Here is a 15,932-nt window from a genome sequence, read left to right as displayed (position 1 = left end):
ACTATGCTATCTTCGCAGCCGATCATGCCTCGTGTTAAAATGCAACACACTCCCGCGTTGTGCACTGCACATCGTTGTCTTTATCAACTTCCACCTGCGGCGCGAACCGCTCGGATCAGCTTAACCTCGATTATACCTTAACCTGAGTCTAGTCGTCGCCAGAGGTCGCACAGCAAAGCAAACCAAGAGCCAACCAGGCTAAGCACATGCTTTCGTACGTATACTTAGTTTAAATACGTTAAAACCCTTACCGTTTTGTTTTTCAAAAATTCTACATCCACTCAATGAAGCCTATCTGTCGAGACATAATCGGAACAGCTGTAGTCACATTAAGAAAAATGGAATATATTGTGCCTGTCCCAACCACACGTCGTCGAAAGCTCTGCATGCGAAGCCAAATGCATAAAAAATCGACATAACTGTGTGCGGGCGAGGGAACTAGGTTTAATTTCAACACAGCGAGATAATTTAATACTACGCTTTAGATTGTCACTAGCAGGCTTGCGCACTGCAGGCGCATCATACAAAAAGTCTATTCATAGCAGGCAATGAACAAGCTCACATGGGCTTGTATCCGCCTAGGCGGGCCACTGTGTCGGCGATGAAGGCGGGCAGGTTGTGGTCAAGCTGCACGGCGATGGAGTGCCAGAAGCGCGTGGTCTTGAAGCTGCCGCCCGGATAGCGGAATACCTCGCTGCTCGGGTACTTGAGCACCAGCGGCTTGGAGTAGTCGAAGATCTGCTGCCACGTCAGGCGCCGCATGGCCCCCGAGGTGCAGTTGATGACGAACGGGGTGGGCGGCTTCTCCTTGTAGACGTGCCACGTGGCGGTGAGCATCATGTTGGCCACCATATCGACGGGGTAGATGTCGGCCGAGTTGTTCGGCCGCAGGTACATGGTGCGCAGGACACCCTTGCCCGTCTGCGCGGAAGCGCCACTAGAGTAAGCACACTTCTCACCGCAGCTCCCTGGTGGTTGACAGGTTCGTAGTCAGCATATTTCCCCGGATTTCAAGGCAATGCTCATAGAAGACCTGGCAAAAAGCTAACGATAATAGTTCACAGCGAACTGGTGCAAGAAAACATGCAATGGTAGTTCGTATGAACGTTTGCTGGCGAATCCAGTGTCAAGCAACCATTCGTATTCGCGATGACCGCTAGTTTTTTTAATTTTGGACATTCTTCAGCTCGCTGATTTTCACGCCTGAGTAGAACTCGCTACAGCTGACTTCGGCCTAGAAATGTGTAGAGGTCAAAATTACTAGATTTCAGAATTTCTTGTTTTTATTGCCAAAAACAACTTCTTGTTGCTTTTCATCATCATCAATACTCCCACTGCTTGCTGTTTTTATTGTCATAGAAAGGATGAAAGTACTTACGGCGATGATAAAACCAGCTGGTCCGTTGAAGTTGTCAACCCAACCCTGCGAAGAACATGACGATGCGATTTAAGAGAACCGAACGTAATGGCCCAGTGGGCTGCACGTGCGTTTACAGACGTAAGCAGGTCGAACTTCCTGTTTTCGTCGTTTAAGGTAAAACAGGGAGCCGTCAGAATCGAGCACAAACACGCGAGGTAAAACCGACGCAAAGAGTTGCGCTTCGGAAGGTTCACATACGGAGTACATGCAGCAAGTACACAAGTGATGTGTTAATGCTTCGGGTGCCCGGTTCTAAAAGCACAAAGCTGTTTTGTGTTAGCGCTGCGCGCTCTTGTACACCTGGTTGAGCTGAATGCTATTTTTTACGTATATAATTATTTTTTACTTTGCTGCTCGAGCCTAACCTTTTAATTAAACGCGTACACAGCATTTCAAGCTTTTAGAACTTTCCCAGAGAAGCCCGTAGCTGAAGCTCATACCAGTTGCTTCCTAGGCCGCGCCCAACACTCACCGGGAAGGGCTCCCTGACGGCGCACGTGACGATGGAGGGGCGCAGAATGACGACAGGCAGGTCTGCGGCCTCGTTAACGAGCATGCTTTCGGCCAGCGCCTTGGTGTAGTGGTAGGTGGTGGGCCGGCCGCCCATCACCTGTCCCAGGATCTTCTCCTGAAGCTCGTCCTCCAGCCACCTGCGCCGACGACAAGTGAGGCTTATGGCGCAGCAAAAATATTGCACACGTTCACGTGTCCGTGGCGCGGAATAGCTATACCTTCCGCGGAAACATGGGGATGCCCTTCTGTGTGGGAATCCGCTGCCTCAGTCAGATGAGCTGCACATGACGTCACGGAAGCCGTAATTGAAATTTAGCCCTTTGGTCCTAAGGCGCTAGTGATGATAGTCGAACGAGAACAACGGGCAGCTATTCGCCGTTCATTCTTTTTTTTTTTAGAATAGCATCCGCCATGACGTCGGCGCAGGCCGCTTATAAAGGCCGCACGAAACAATTAAGAAGCAGCGGACAACCACATTTCAGCGCGATGGTGGCGTGCGTGCTCGCCACACGCGATTTGATCATTAACGCTGCCATGGAAGCAGACCAATGCCTTTGCATAAGATGCAGCTATGGCAGAGATTAACTAGAGGACATTTTCCGGTGGCAAACCGATGCTTTAAACTGCGCTCTCTTTTGCGCGAAATTAATTTTATTCGATTTATGGGCGTTTAAGTCCCAAAGCAACTAAGGCTATGAGGGACGCCGTAGTGAAGGGCTCCAGAAATTTGGACTACCCGAGGTTCTTTAACGTGCACTGACATCGCACAGTACACGGGCCTCTAGAATTTCGCCCTCATCGCAATTCGACCGCCGCGGCCGGGATCGAACCCGCGTCTTTCGGGCCATCAGCCTAGCGCCATAACCACTTAGCCACCGCGGCGGCCCCCCGCGAAATTGAACGTGTAATACATTGAGCACGGATAGTCCATTGTGTGCTTCAAAGCGGACCACTCGCTACAGATGCGCCGTTTAAATGAGAACCGCCGAGGTCATCCATGTGCCCCTGCCCAGTTCGGTGGCGGGTAGTTTCTTCAGCGGAGGTTTCAGAGCTTGTGACACAGTTTTATGCAATCAAGCGTTTCTACATGTTGTGCACGGGAACACACAAACTTGACACAGTTACATGTGGGATCCTGAATCTTTTTGGTTATCGCGTTCTACTGCACGACACTACTGACGGTACATTAAACAGACACGCACAAAATAAAGCGCGAACTCACAACTGCTTACTAGACATATATATAGCTTTTTATGCATTTTTCTAGCACATGCTATGTTTGGTTTAGATCATGATGAAGCACGTGTAGCCAAACATGTATATGTTTCTTTAGTTTCTGATCAGTTGTATTTTAGTTTGTCAACGGAGAGGAAGGAATCGCTAATGCAGTTTTCGAAGCAGGCCCGGAAAACAGTGTTAGCGACCCTTGCTCTGCATTGACGTAAGCGGCAACAAAAGTACACAAAATGAATGAAGTTATATATAGAGATACGGTCACAAGTGCATAATCATCATCAACACCAGGCATAGCATATGCAAAAAATGTGTAAAAATCAAGATTTATGTGCATAATAAACAGACGTCAGTGCGCACTTCGTTTGTCCATGTCTGTTTCTCGTATCGCCAATAACGTTGTGCAGTAGCGCGCAGTAATCAAGATGCAGAACCAACTCGCCCCTGTTTCGGCACGACTCCTGAAGGCATATGTAAACTGTTATTGGCCCTCCCCTAGAATACTGCTTTCAGCCAAGAATTGTATCTCGCACAATTTCGCGTCGAGTGGCAATTGTTAAGCAGGGCCAAGCTGTAAATGTAATGCGCAGGCGATAAACAGCCGTCTTGTCTAAGGAAGGCGTCAGCAGTGTGGCCGTTATTCAAACTCTCGTGTGTCGTGTTGTGTCTGTGCCGACTCTAGGAGGAGCAGCCATCGCTTCACTTCCGATGCGTCTGCCAGTGTGCAGCCACGGCACATGCATCACTCTTTGTCGGCACTGCGTGCTGAAAGGGGGAAGAGTAGACCAGCCTTTCACGGCCACTTACTCGTTACAGTGCCGAGTCTCTTGTGTACTTTCTCACACGTGAAAATGTTGCCTGTTAGTCTAAACACACTCGCTAAGCACCCTAAGTCTCTACCCTCCAATGTTCAATTTGTGTTGTCTCCTTGCTCTCCCTCTACCACGGACACAAGAATAAAGATGCGAGGCAATCAACCGAAACGGTGGCCTTGTGGTAGAGCATCCGCGTGGCATTCGGGAGGTGCTCGGTTTGATCACCACTGCCGCCGGGAACCCATTGATTTTTCTAATGGGTCGAGACGTCCCCTGGCTTGTTTCTCGGCCTTCTGAGGAAATCACGTCTCGACAGCGGGCCTATAGTGGCTCCGAGTACGGCTGCCAAAGAGGATACAGGGCGCCCCTTTCCCAACATGGACGGCATCATCGTGGAGCGTCCGCCACGACCACGGGACACACCTGTTGTGGGTGTCTCCGGGTGCCCACCGGTAAAATAGCAATGAGCGAGCCTCTCGGACAAGCGCTCAGCACTCCGAGTGAGTCTGCAACGCTCGCAACCCCCTCAAGCCCAATTTCCCTACCATCTCGAAGGACCAGCCCTGCCGATCGAAGCGGGCGAAGGATCGAAAGAAACGCAGAAGTGGGTGAACAAGAGATTACAGGAACCCTTTTAAAATGACATAGTACGATCATAGCGTGGCCATCCTTAAATAATCAGGCAATACTCTATTCACCAGCTACGAATTCCTACCTCCACCTTCCTACAGTTAATAGCAAGACATAGAATTCTTTCACTATGCTAGTGCAGTCAATAGGCGACATGAACATTTTGGATAAAAATAAATTCACAGGAAACATGCCTAATGCTGCTGTGTGCTGCGGACCACTCAGACGATCATAAATTGCTTTGGCGATACTTCGGCTCGTGCGCATGGTGTTACAAGAGAAGCATTAGATTTAAAACAAGCCTAGAAAATTAATTCGTGGAAGTTCCCGCAGTGTCAGCGAAGGTGTTAAAAAATTATAACGAAGTTGCATTGCCAGGTTACTGCTGGAGGTGTTCGGTTTTTGTCAATCAAAGCACAGGCGACTTTATGCAGACAAACTCAATGTGAATTATCAAATGTCATCAACTGATAAATAGCAAAACAAAATATTCGTGGGGGCTATTATCATGCAACTACACTTAAATATACCCGAGGAAAAGGCGTACATGAGGATGCCAGTCAAAATGTAAATAATAGGACTGCAAAAAGCCCGAAAGTAGACGTGTTTGACACCAGAATGCTTACTCGGAAACGTCGATGACTTTCTGGTAGGGCACTTCTTCGGGATAAATGATCTCGTCGACATGGTTTCTGTTGCAGAAGCAGTAGGCTGTGGACACGTGGACGAAAGCCTGCCGGAAAAAGAGGCGGCGCTTGAGGCGGGCCGGACAAACGCTTGTGGCGTAGATTTTTAAACTAGGAAAGCAGTCAACAGTGTCGACGCTAAGTTACAGATTGTCAGTATATAGAATTAGCTCAAAATTACAAGCGCCGAGACCCACGCGCTCCGTTCTGTTTCGAAAAGCTTTAGAAGGAAGACTGCGTACCTAGGCGCGAATTCTATCAGAATGTTTTCCCTTAAAGACATAAGAATGCTTTCAGTAAACAAAAACAAATTACAAGGAAATGAAGTTATTAAATTCACTGCTCGGTGCCGACGACGCTAACCACGCTATGCAGGCAGCATCGGAAAACCTTCGAAAAAATCAGCTTGCTTAAAGTCAGTTGCTGGGCGAGTTGGTATTTCATGCTTACATTCACAGCGCAAAGACGAACACAAACACAAGAGGAGACACCACAAAGCGCCGTGGTGGAGTCTCCTCTCGTGTCCGTGTTCGTCTTTGCGCTGTGCATGTAAGCGTAAACTTACGAAAAGACAGCTTCGTCGACACTATTTGCAGAACTTCATTGTGCATTTCTACAACTTCAGCAAAGATAGTGTGGAAGCTTGGGCAAGTTGGTGTGGCATTGTTTTTCAGGAGCGCAGGGGACAAAGGACGAGACAAGTGCACAGACACGGCGCTGAACTTACAACTGGTTTATTGAGGCGATTCCCACTACTTAAATACAGTGGCAACCAATCTCAAATGAAAAGACATACACAAAACATATTGACGATAATGACAATTCCTGAGCACAGGTCTACAGTGGCACAAGACCAGCTGAGCACGTTTTTCTATTCTCATCAAGGAAACGAAGTTCTTTATCAGACAGAGCTATTGAGGCAACGCTTACGCATTCATCTTCAAAGATGCTTACGTATTCACCTACATAAAGTTGCCCTGGTGTGCAAAAATTGTAAATTAGGATTACACTTCACCTAAGAGATAAATTTGCACATTAAACAGTGAAATATCTCCAGAATGAATGCCTGTTTAGCAGTTAAACATTGTCTGGAACCTGGAGATTAAATTTAGCACAGATATTTACAAAACCTCGTTCTTTCCAAGGACGATCAATGAGTGGAACAGGCAGCCAGCCGGCGTCACTGAGTGCTGCACGGAAGATCAATTCCGCACATTCTTATCTGATGTGTGACGTGGCGCGCAGTTCTCTTGGGCGTGTCTTTAATTTCATTAGTGTGATTGTACGCGGTTGTCCTCCTTCAGTGCATGCTTTTACTCATCCATTATTAGTTGTGTCACTCTATTTTTGTTAACTTGTGGTACTTTCGGCCAAACGAGCAGAAGATATTGTGTTTCCTCCCTGCAATAATACCTTCGGGCGCTGCAGGTCTGTGTATTAAATAATAAACAAACAAATGTCCACCACACATTTTATCTGGTGGGCTTTGTTTAGGTTTCATATCTTAAGAATGACTTATGCTGTAAAGCAGGCTTCATGCGGCTTTATGAAAGCCCAGATTACATTATTGCTGACCACATTTTACATCTAATTTGCATATTAAGGTTGTTTTCAAACCAGTTGCTGTGTGTAATCTGTAGCTAGAGATCTGCAACGATTCACAAGAGCACTTTTTTGTGTTGCTGCTATGCAATTCATTCACTTGAGGTTTCACTGTGCATGGATGTTCACCGGTGTTGTGTGGATACTGCTGGTGGAGACTGGTATGAATTTTCTACAATGGGTTTTAATAAGGGGTGATAATGTTTTGCAAGTGAATCTGTGTGATTGTGATGTAGTGGTTGGAATGGCTGAGACAGCTTTGTGCCATAAGACAGCAGTCTCATTTTTCAACAATAAAAGCCACTTCGTACTTGCCGTAAACTTTAGTGTCGTTTCTTCGACTACTCGATCTGGTGTTTGGTGGGAATGGCATCATATGTACTGAACAGAGGTGGGCATCCCCATGAGGGCGAACCCTCATGAGGGCGTCCTCACCCTCACCTCATGAGGATTTCACTCGGTGAGGTGAGGGTGAGGGAGAATGGGCGGATGAAAAAACGTGAAGACAAGGGTGAGGGCGGAAAGGCATGGTGAAGTGAGGGCGAGGGAGGGAAGACATGATGAGGTGAGGGTGAGGGAGGGTAGATATTATCCGGTGAGAGTGAGGGTGGTGGTCCGAACCGCACTCCGGGCTAACGCTTTTGCCTGTGCCGCCCGTTATGAATTCCCATTTTAAAGCACTACTTCTTAGGGTGAAGATCCCGGGGAAGACGTAGTTTCTGCACTCTGGAGGTGAACACGAAACGCGGGTGCAGCACATCTTCTACGTCATCGTAATGTACTACACCGCCGAAAGAAGGGCTCTTCTAACTCAAAAACCTTTTTTTAAAGATTGTGTAAAGTATTCGGTGAAACACCCTGTATAGTGTGATACACAAGGGGCCACTGGCGGGGCCGTGCGGGTGGCTGCCAGTCCAACAGGAACCATGGTTTCCGCAGTCAACATTTTCTTAATCAGCCCCGAGTCAGTCGACTGATCAGAGTGTAGAGTAAAACTCATAGAAATTAAACTTAGTAAGGCCGTTCAATTCCCAAGTTCTAGGCCTTCTTTGCCGGAACGAAGATGGATTTAAGCTCAGTGAGCCTCCACAGAATCGGCTGCAGCGAAAAAAAAATGGTTTTGCGAAATTCCACAGTCAGGTCAAAGCCTGTTGGCGGCGTTGGTGCGGGCAAGTCCTGCCTACGCCAGCTGTACACCCAAACTCTAAATATGACGCAACTCAGCGTAGTTGGCCACACAAGGTTAACCCTCACCGCCATGAAGAGAAAAACCAAGAAACGAAGACAAGACAGGAGAGTTGTGAGAGAGGGACAGGAAACCAAAAGAAGAAGGGGAGAATAGGAAAAGGCGACTGCCGGAGGCGCCGTCTACAGGAAGCTGGGGCCAAAGTGGTGTGTTGCCTCCGCCGAGGGGCCTTAAAGGTCCAAACGCTCGGCATCGGCTCAACCACCAGGATCCCCTATTCCCCGGACACGGCGATGCCACGCACGGCGAAGCGCGTGTGCTCGGGTCCGTGGTGATGCACTGTTCACCATCATCCCCCTGCGGGATATGGCCCTGCGGATGCTCGGGAACCCGTGGTGTTGCAACTCTCCAAAATCTGCATGTTGGAGACGCCCCTTCGGGCGCATTGTACATTGGCTATAGTCATATCGGACTTAATTATTGACCACTTGAGTTTTTTTTTTCAATTTTGCAACACTGTCTGTTTTGTGTGCTGTGTTGTGTTGGGTTTATGGCACATAGGCAGCTAAGGCCATCATGCGCCAAGCTCAAGGTATAGAATTGGTTTTCTGTAGAATGTTTAGGGATATGAAAAATCGTCGATGGTGTAGATGGCCTAAAAATATTGAACTGCCTAGTAAAAAACAGAGAAGAGGAAATCTAGAAATAGCTAATGGTAAAAGCTCAAGAGAAGGTAAGGTAGCCTCAGCGGCTATCCTTGTCTAGGCAAGGATCCTGAGGCTCCCAACCAATCAAATAAAAAGCCTCAGCCTTCTTCTCGGGAATGAGAAAGTGGTGAGGTGTATCATGTATTAAAGCGAACCAGTGGTTCAAAATTTACTGTTTTTCAAGTACACCTGCTTCTTTTAAGAAGCTAAAAACGGAAGGTATGTTAACAATGGCATTATCATCTAAGAGCAGTGCTGGCTGGAAAGGAACGCATTCATTATAAAATTTAGCAAAATACTTTTTCTTAGTGTTTCAAGTTTAACACATGAAAATAAAATGTGATTAACAGTAAGATCATCTCCGCATTTGCAAACAGGTTTGTCTTGTTTTGTTAGCAGGAAGTTGTGCGTAAGGTGCGTGTGGCCAATCCGGAGACGGCATAAAATCACTTCCTTAAAACGTTTCTGGTGAACACTTGATTTAAATTCAACAAAAACAGGTTTTAGCAAGTGTAGTTTATTATTCACTTCGCCGTTCCGTGCCGACTGCCATTTTTCTCTTAATTTACGCTGTACTAAGTTTATGCAATCATTAAAAGGTATACTTATTTTTTATTTCCTTGCCACGAGCTTTAGCAGCGCAGAAATCTGCCCTCTCATTGCCTCTTATTCCGACATGACTGTAAACCCAGCAGAACTTTATGTTTTGTCCTCGATCTGTGGCTGTTACTACCTTGTGTATGATGTCACCAAGAATCGGAGTGACTGCATTTCTAGAGTGCAGAGCTGTAAGTATACTGAGGGAATTTGTAAATAATACTGTTGGATAGGTTTTCGTTTTTTTTTCTACGACCACACTGACTGCGTAACATTCTGCAGTGAAGATGGATGAGCACTGTGGAAGTCATACTGTTTTCTCCGACTTCCCTCGGACCACTGCGCATCCTGCGTAAACATCCGTTTTTGAAACATCTGTGTAAAACTGAGTAAAACTACCGTATTTTTCTTCGAGTACAATGAATTCTTGTACTATATGTTGTTGCGGAGTTTTTTTATGAAACAGTGTAAGAGTGAGATCACAGATTGCAGGAAAATTGTGCCATGGAGGTAGTGGATCTCGTCTCCGAGCAATGTCAGGTAATGCATCTAGTACGCCGACGTCATGGCACATCTCTTCATAACGCAGGAGGTGTGGCCTGATAGCCTGATAGCGAGCGGTTTATTGTTAAACAATGTTCTAGATGGGCACTTTGTGACTATAGGGTAACATAGGTGTTTGGGCAGTGAACGGATTTTTAAAATGTATGAGCATGTGAGCACCGTTCTTCTATATGTAAGTGACGGTTCGTTGATTTCTACATAAAGACTATTTATGGGCGAAGTCCTGTAAGCACCAGAGGAAAGACGCAAACCTAAATTATGTACTGGATGTAGTCGTTTCGGGTACGAAGGTCTCGCTGACCCATAAACTATACATCCGCAGTCTAAGGTAGAGCGTTCAACGGACCGATAAATTTGTAAAAGACATGTCCTGTCAGCACCCTAACGTTCACGTGACAGTACTTTGAGCGTATTTAGGTATCCGGAGGCTTTCTTTTTCAGTGTGTTTATATGAGGCAGGAAATTGAGTTTTTTTTGTCAAAAGTTATCTCTAGAAATTTGTGCTGATTTTTGACGGGTATCTGTGTTCCGTTCAGGTGTATGAATGGGTCGGCTAGTATGCTTCGTTTCAGCGAGAAAAGGATGGCGACTGTTTTCAGTGTGGAAAACTGGAAACCTTTCTGATCTGCCCATGTCACTAATTTGTTCATGGCCAACTGTATTTGTTTCTCGCATGTTGCTACGTTTGAGGATGTGCAGGTTATTTGAAGATCATCAACGTACACTGAATACAGGATGGACTTCGGGATTATTTTACTTATGGAATTCACCTTTACAATAAAAAGTGTCGTGCATAAAATACACCCCTGGGGAACCCCGTTCTCTTGAACGAAGCTCCTGGACAAGGTTGATACCAGGCGTACTTGAAATGAGCGGCCGGGAAGAAAGTCATTGAGGCAGTTTAACATCCTACCGCGGATACCTAGGTCGCCCGGTCGCGGAGGATCCCAAACCTCCAGGTTGTATCATACGCTTTCTTCATATCGAAGAAAACTGCAAGACAGTGCTGTTTGTGTATAAAAGCTTCTTTTATTGTATATTCGAGGCGAACTAAATGGTCTGTGGTTGAGCATCCCTTTTTATAACCGCATTGAGGGACATCAAGAAGTTCGCGGGATTCAAGGACAAATGTTAATATTATATTAATGACAATTTCAAAAGATTTCGCGAGACAGCTTGTGAGGGCTATCGGCCTATAGCTACTTGGGGCAGTCGGTGGTTTTCCATGTTTCAGGAATGTCACTATAACGGTTTTCTTCCACTCCTTAGGTATTTTTCCTTCTGTGAATATTTTGTTAAAGAAATTCAGGAGTGCCTCTATGGCAGGCCGGGAAAGATGGGCAAGCATTTGATAATGTATCTGGTCGGGTCCTGGAGCAGTTTTGTTGCCGGCAGACAGTACAGCATTGATTTCTTGAGAGTGATTAAATTGTTGCATTGTTGGTTTGCACCTCCACTTGTTGGAAGTCTGTTTTTCGGCAATACTTTTGTATTTCAGGATAGACTGCGTATAGTGAGATGAACTAGAAACTGCAGCGAAGTGTTCTGTCAAAATGTCTGCCCGTTCACTTATGCTTGTTTGTATGCCAGGTGTTGCGAAAAGAGGAATCGTGAACGGTGAGAAGTTTCCATTCAGTTTCCAAACCTGTTCCCACATTTTTTAAATTTTATTTGACAGCTCATAGATGAAATGTAACTCTGCTATGACGCTTTCTCGGCACTGCGACGGACGTACCGAGCTTTTGCTTTTGCCTTTTTAAAGCGTACGAGGTTCTCATGTTTAGGATACCTGCAAAATTTGCCCCAAGCTTTATTTTGTTGTTTTTTTTTTTGCTTCCTTGCATTACTTTGTCCACCACACTTTGTGTTTTTGCCTCACCACTCCTGGAGACTGAGGAATAGCTAAGTGTGCGGCAGTAATTATACAATTTGTGAACATTTCGTTTATCTCATCGATGCTGATCTTTTCTAAACTATATCTTCTAAATTGGCTTGTGAGCTAAAAATTTTCCAGTCTGCTAAATACAGCTTCCAACTTCGCGGTTTAGTTGGGATGATTTCTGGTGCGAATGTCAAACTTATTAACACAGGAAGGTGATCACTGCCATATGGGTTGTCGATAACATCCCATTTAGAATCGTTAAAAACGGATGGTTAACTAAACGACAAATCTAAACAGCTCATATTGCCCTAGGTTGGAGAGCAGTATGTGGCCTTTTCCGCGTTTAAGACATATATTGTTTGTGAGAATAAAATATTCATTTTTTGCCCCCTAGAGTCGCAGCGCTCGCTTCCCCAAAAAGGGGAGTGAGCATTAAAATCCCCAACTACCAGATATGGCCCTGGAAGTTCATCTATCAGTTCTTGTAGGTCATGGACTCTTAATGTAAAGTGTGGAAGAATGTATACGGAACAGATTGTTAGTATTTTGTAGCTGACGATGCTGACTGCAACCGCCTCAAGTTCTGTATTGAGCTTAATTTCTTGCGCAGGGACGCTGCTTTGAACGACAATCACGACGCCTCCCGAGAGTCAATTTGCCTGCTCTCGATTGCGTCTAAAAGTTTTATTATCTTTCAGGATAGGCACATGTTGTGGACCAAGATTGGTCTCCTGAAGACATAAAACTATGGGTAACATTGATCGTAAAAATGTGTTATGTCACTGTAACTCCGCATAAGTCCTCTGCAATTCCACTGAATTAAAAAAAGCCATGTTCATGTTTTTGAGAGGAAATGAAAAGGGATTTACTTATGCGGTGAGCCCGTTATGAGGGGCCTGTCTTTTTTTCGCTCAAGAGAGCTGTTCCGCCGCTGTAAAGCGGGCGGACTGGGGATTATATTCATCACCTCGCCAGAGGTGCTGGAGGACCACGCCGCCGCGGTTGTGTTAGTTTCAGGCCTATTCCGACGGGGGAGGTCCTGCGGGATGCCGACCCATGGACCGGCGCTCCTTGCTTTGGCAATGACAGGGCAGCTTTCGCTGACCCTACCTGGGGCGTGGATGGCCCTGCCATAGGCTGTGTGAAAGCGGCCTTGGCAGGTGCCGGAGTGCTGTGTGGTGCTACGCCCCTGCGCACCACATCAGCGAAGATTTGTTTTGCTGTGAAGGAGAATGTGTTTGTAAGTGCAAAACGCCTTCTCGCTTCTTGAAATCAAATGTTTTCCTTTGTCTTTATGGTGATCATCTCTTTTTCTTTCTTCCAGGACGGACACGCCCTGGAGTATGCAGCATGGTCTCTTTCACAGTTTGCACAGTGCGGGGCTGCGTCACATCCATCAGACTGGTTATTATTCGAAGCACATTTTGCGCAAGTTTTGCGACCGCGGCAACTCTGAGCCGTGGCCGAACCTTTGACAATTGAAACATTTGCGAGGGTTGGGTATGTATGGTCTTACATTAACTCTCAAATATCCCACGTCGATCGTGTCGGGCAATGTGCTGGTGTTGAATGTAAGGATCGAGTGTTTGGTGTCTATTTCATTATTGTCCTTCCGGATTTTGATTCGATGGACATCTATGACGTCCTGGTCGGTGAGCCCTTCGACCATTTCTTTTTCCGTGATGTGAACAAAGTCATTTTCGGATATTACGCCTCGGACAGTGTTAAGTGATCGATGGGAAGTCACGCAGAAAGGGATTTCCCCTATGGACGTTAGGTTGGAGAGCTTAGAGTGTTGGACATTGTCGCACAGTTCGAGCAATAAATCGCCGCTGGCAATTTTTTAGAGCTTATAGCCAATGCCTAAGGTTTCTGTCAAGCACTTTGACACAAGGAAGGGGGATATTATTCTTGCCTGCTTATCTTGTTCTTCACTCTGGATCACGTGATATTTTGAGAAAGTTACTTTTCTTTTTTGAAAGAAGTCATCTGCCTCGTTACGCCCTCTTTTGAGAGAGCGATCTGGTTTTGAAAGTGGGGGAGCCATAAAAAATTAAGTTTTTCGGTCATGGTGCCAGCCACCCACCATGGAGCCCAACTAGAGGACGGGACAGAAACTTGCAAGGAAGGCCTCCCACGCCAGCTGTACACCTTAACTGTAACCAAATATGACGCAACTCAGGGTGGTTGGCCACACAAGGTTAGCCCTCGCCGGCAGGAAAAAGGGAAAAACGAAGAAGTGAGTAGGAGACAGGATCGTTGTGAGAAAGGGGTAGGAAAGTGAAAGATAGAGCGGAGGATAGGAAAAGGCGACTGCCGATTTCCCCCGGTAGGGTCAGGCCGGAGGTGCCGTCTACAGGAATCTGGGGCCAAAGTGGTGTGTTGCCTCCGCCGAAGGGCCTTAAAGGTCCAAACGCTCGGCATCGGCTCAACCACCATGATCCCCTTTTCCCCGGACACGGCGGTGCCACGCACGGCGAAGCGCGGGTGCTCGGGTCCGTGGTGATGCACTGTTCACCATCATCCCTCTGCGGGGATGTCCCTGCGGATGCTCGGGAACCCGTGGTGTCACCACTCACCAACGCCTGCAAGCTGCAGACGCCCCCCTGCGGGGGCATGCCATGTTTCAGTAAACAATACTACATCAAAAGAGTTTCTTAACTCACTAAACAAACTTTCAAGTTCCTCGACCTTGTTTCGTATGAACTGAACATTTAAATGAAAACAGCGAAGAAAACCGTTTTTGATGTGAAAGGATTTAAGCAATTCTGTTACTGTAATCTGCCCTAGATGAGCCATGCTGGGGCTACTCTTGCACACAATAGAATAGTTTATCCGCTCAAAGCTGAGAAATCACTCAGGCTCCTGATTACAGCTGCTGTTTCTACAGTCTTTCTGCGGACTAGCACTTTAGCATTAGTGTGCCATACAAAATCATAGCCCGCCTCTTTTTCCAAAGTTTTCGCAGCCGTAAGGATGGCCATAGAGTGCTTAGTCAGGTTTTCAGAGATGTACGTGTCCTGTTCTAGTTCTTGCAACTTTTTCTTTTTTTTAAATCTAGGAATCTCGCATGCCCTGCTGCACAAAGCAATGTTCGCGCCAAGATGTCTTTTCTACTCTGAAAAAGGTACTGTAGGTGACAAAATCCAGAATGACTTCCGGCGCCGGTGGTTGTTTTGATCAGCGGTGCGTGACATTTCGAAATAAATTCAAGGGGGGGGGGGGGGGGGCTGAAGCCCCATAAGCCTCCCCCTCCCTCTGGCTACGCCCCTGGGCATGGCAGCAGTAAACGAGACAGCATGCTAAGCAATCCTTTTTTTTTTTTGCAGCCGCCGCGGTGGCTGAGTGGTTATGGCGCTCGGCTGCCGGCCCGAAAGACGCGGGTTCGATCCCGGCCGCGGTGGTCGAATTTCAATGGAGGCGAAATTCTAGAGGCCCTTGTGCTGTGCGATGTCGGTGCACGTAAAAGAACCCCAGGTGGTCGAAATTTCCGGAGCCCTTCACTACGGCGTCCCTCATAGCCTGAGTCGCTTTGGGACGTTAAATCCCCCCATAAACCATAAAACCTTTTTTTTTGCTTTTCCAACCAGGTTAGTGATTCCAAATCTGCACATTGCTACAGGAGTGACGATCGCTTTCTAGAGCTGGTGCCCTGCCCACTGTGTTCACGTTTCCTTTCTTTTTTTTTGAAGCGAAATTTATTGCCCCAGGGCATCAATGATGGGTGAAGGTGTGATGAAAGATTTAGTAGTGATTAAATGAATGGAAAAAGGCTAGCTGATTTGATGAAGTCCAGTAGAGAACGATGGTACGGTCCCTGCGTCCAGGTAATGTATAAGCAGGGTTGCTTAGTGAAAGACCCGCTACATTCAGGTGCCGGATCCTTGTAGGCTTGAGAGCTGGGCAGTCCCACAGTAAGTGATGAATGTCGGCATCGATGTCCTCGTGTTTACATATTGGACACCCAGGCCGAGGAAACAAATCTCGGTACTGAGGCCACTTCCGAGTGACGGCAGGTGTGAGGAAGACCCCGATCCGGATCCTCCTAAGCGCAACCTCCTCTGCACGGGTAACACCGCAGGGGAGGATTACCGCAC

The 15,932-nt window shown here is 46.8% G+C and overlaps 1 protein-coding gene across 2 annotated transcripts in view; it reads right to left on the bottom strand.

The window, feature by feature from the left end:
* LOC144127924 (fatty acyl-CoA reductase 1-like) overlaps positions 1-15,932 on the bottom strand; it is a 63,770-nt gene that overhangs the window by 4,041 nt on the left and 43,797 nt on the right. For both annotated transcript variants that reach the window (XM_077660925.1, XM_077660926.1), the window contains exons 6-9: positions 5,238-5,344; positions 1,893-2,070; positions 1,379-1,423; positions 563-921 (exon numbers count right to left, since the gene is read on the bottom strand). In XM_077660925.1, the coding sequence (XP_077517051.1) occupies positions 563-921; positions 1,379-1,423; positions 1,893-2,070; positions 5,238-5,344 (689 nt within the window). The remainder of the gene's footprint in view (positions 1-562; positions 922-1,378; positions 1,424-1,892; positions 2,071-5,237; positions 5,345-15,932) is intronic.

The sequence above is a fragment of the Amblyomma americanum genome, chromosome 4 (genome assembly GCF_052857255.1).
Source record: "Amblyomma americanum isolate KBUSLIRL-KWMA chromosome 4, ASM5285725v1, whole genome shotgun sequence".
Classification (NCBI taxonomy): Eukaryota; Metazoa; Arthropoda; class Arachnida; order Ixodida; family Ixodidae; genus Amblyomma; species Amblyomma americanum.
Note: the sequence above shows the minus strand (reverse complement) of the source record. Positions and strands in the feature narration are given on the sequence as shown.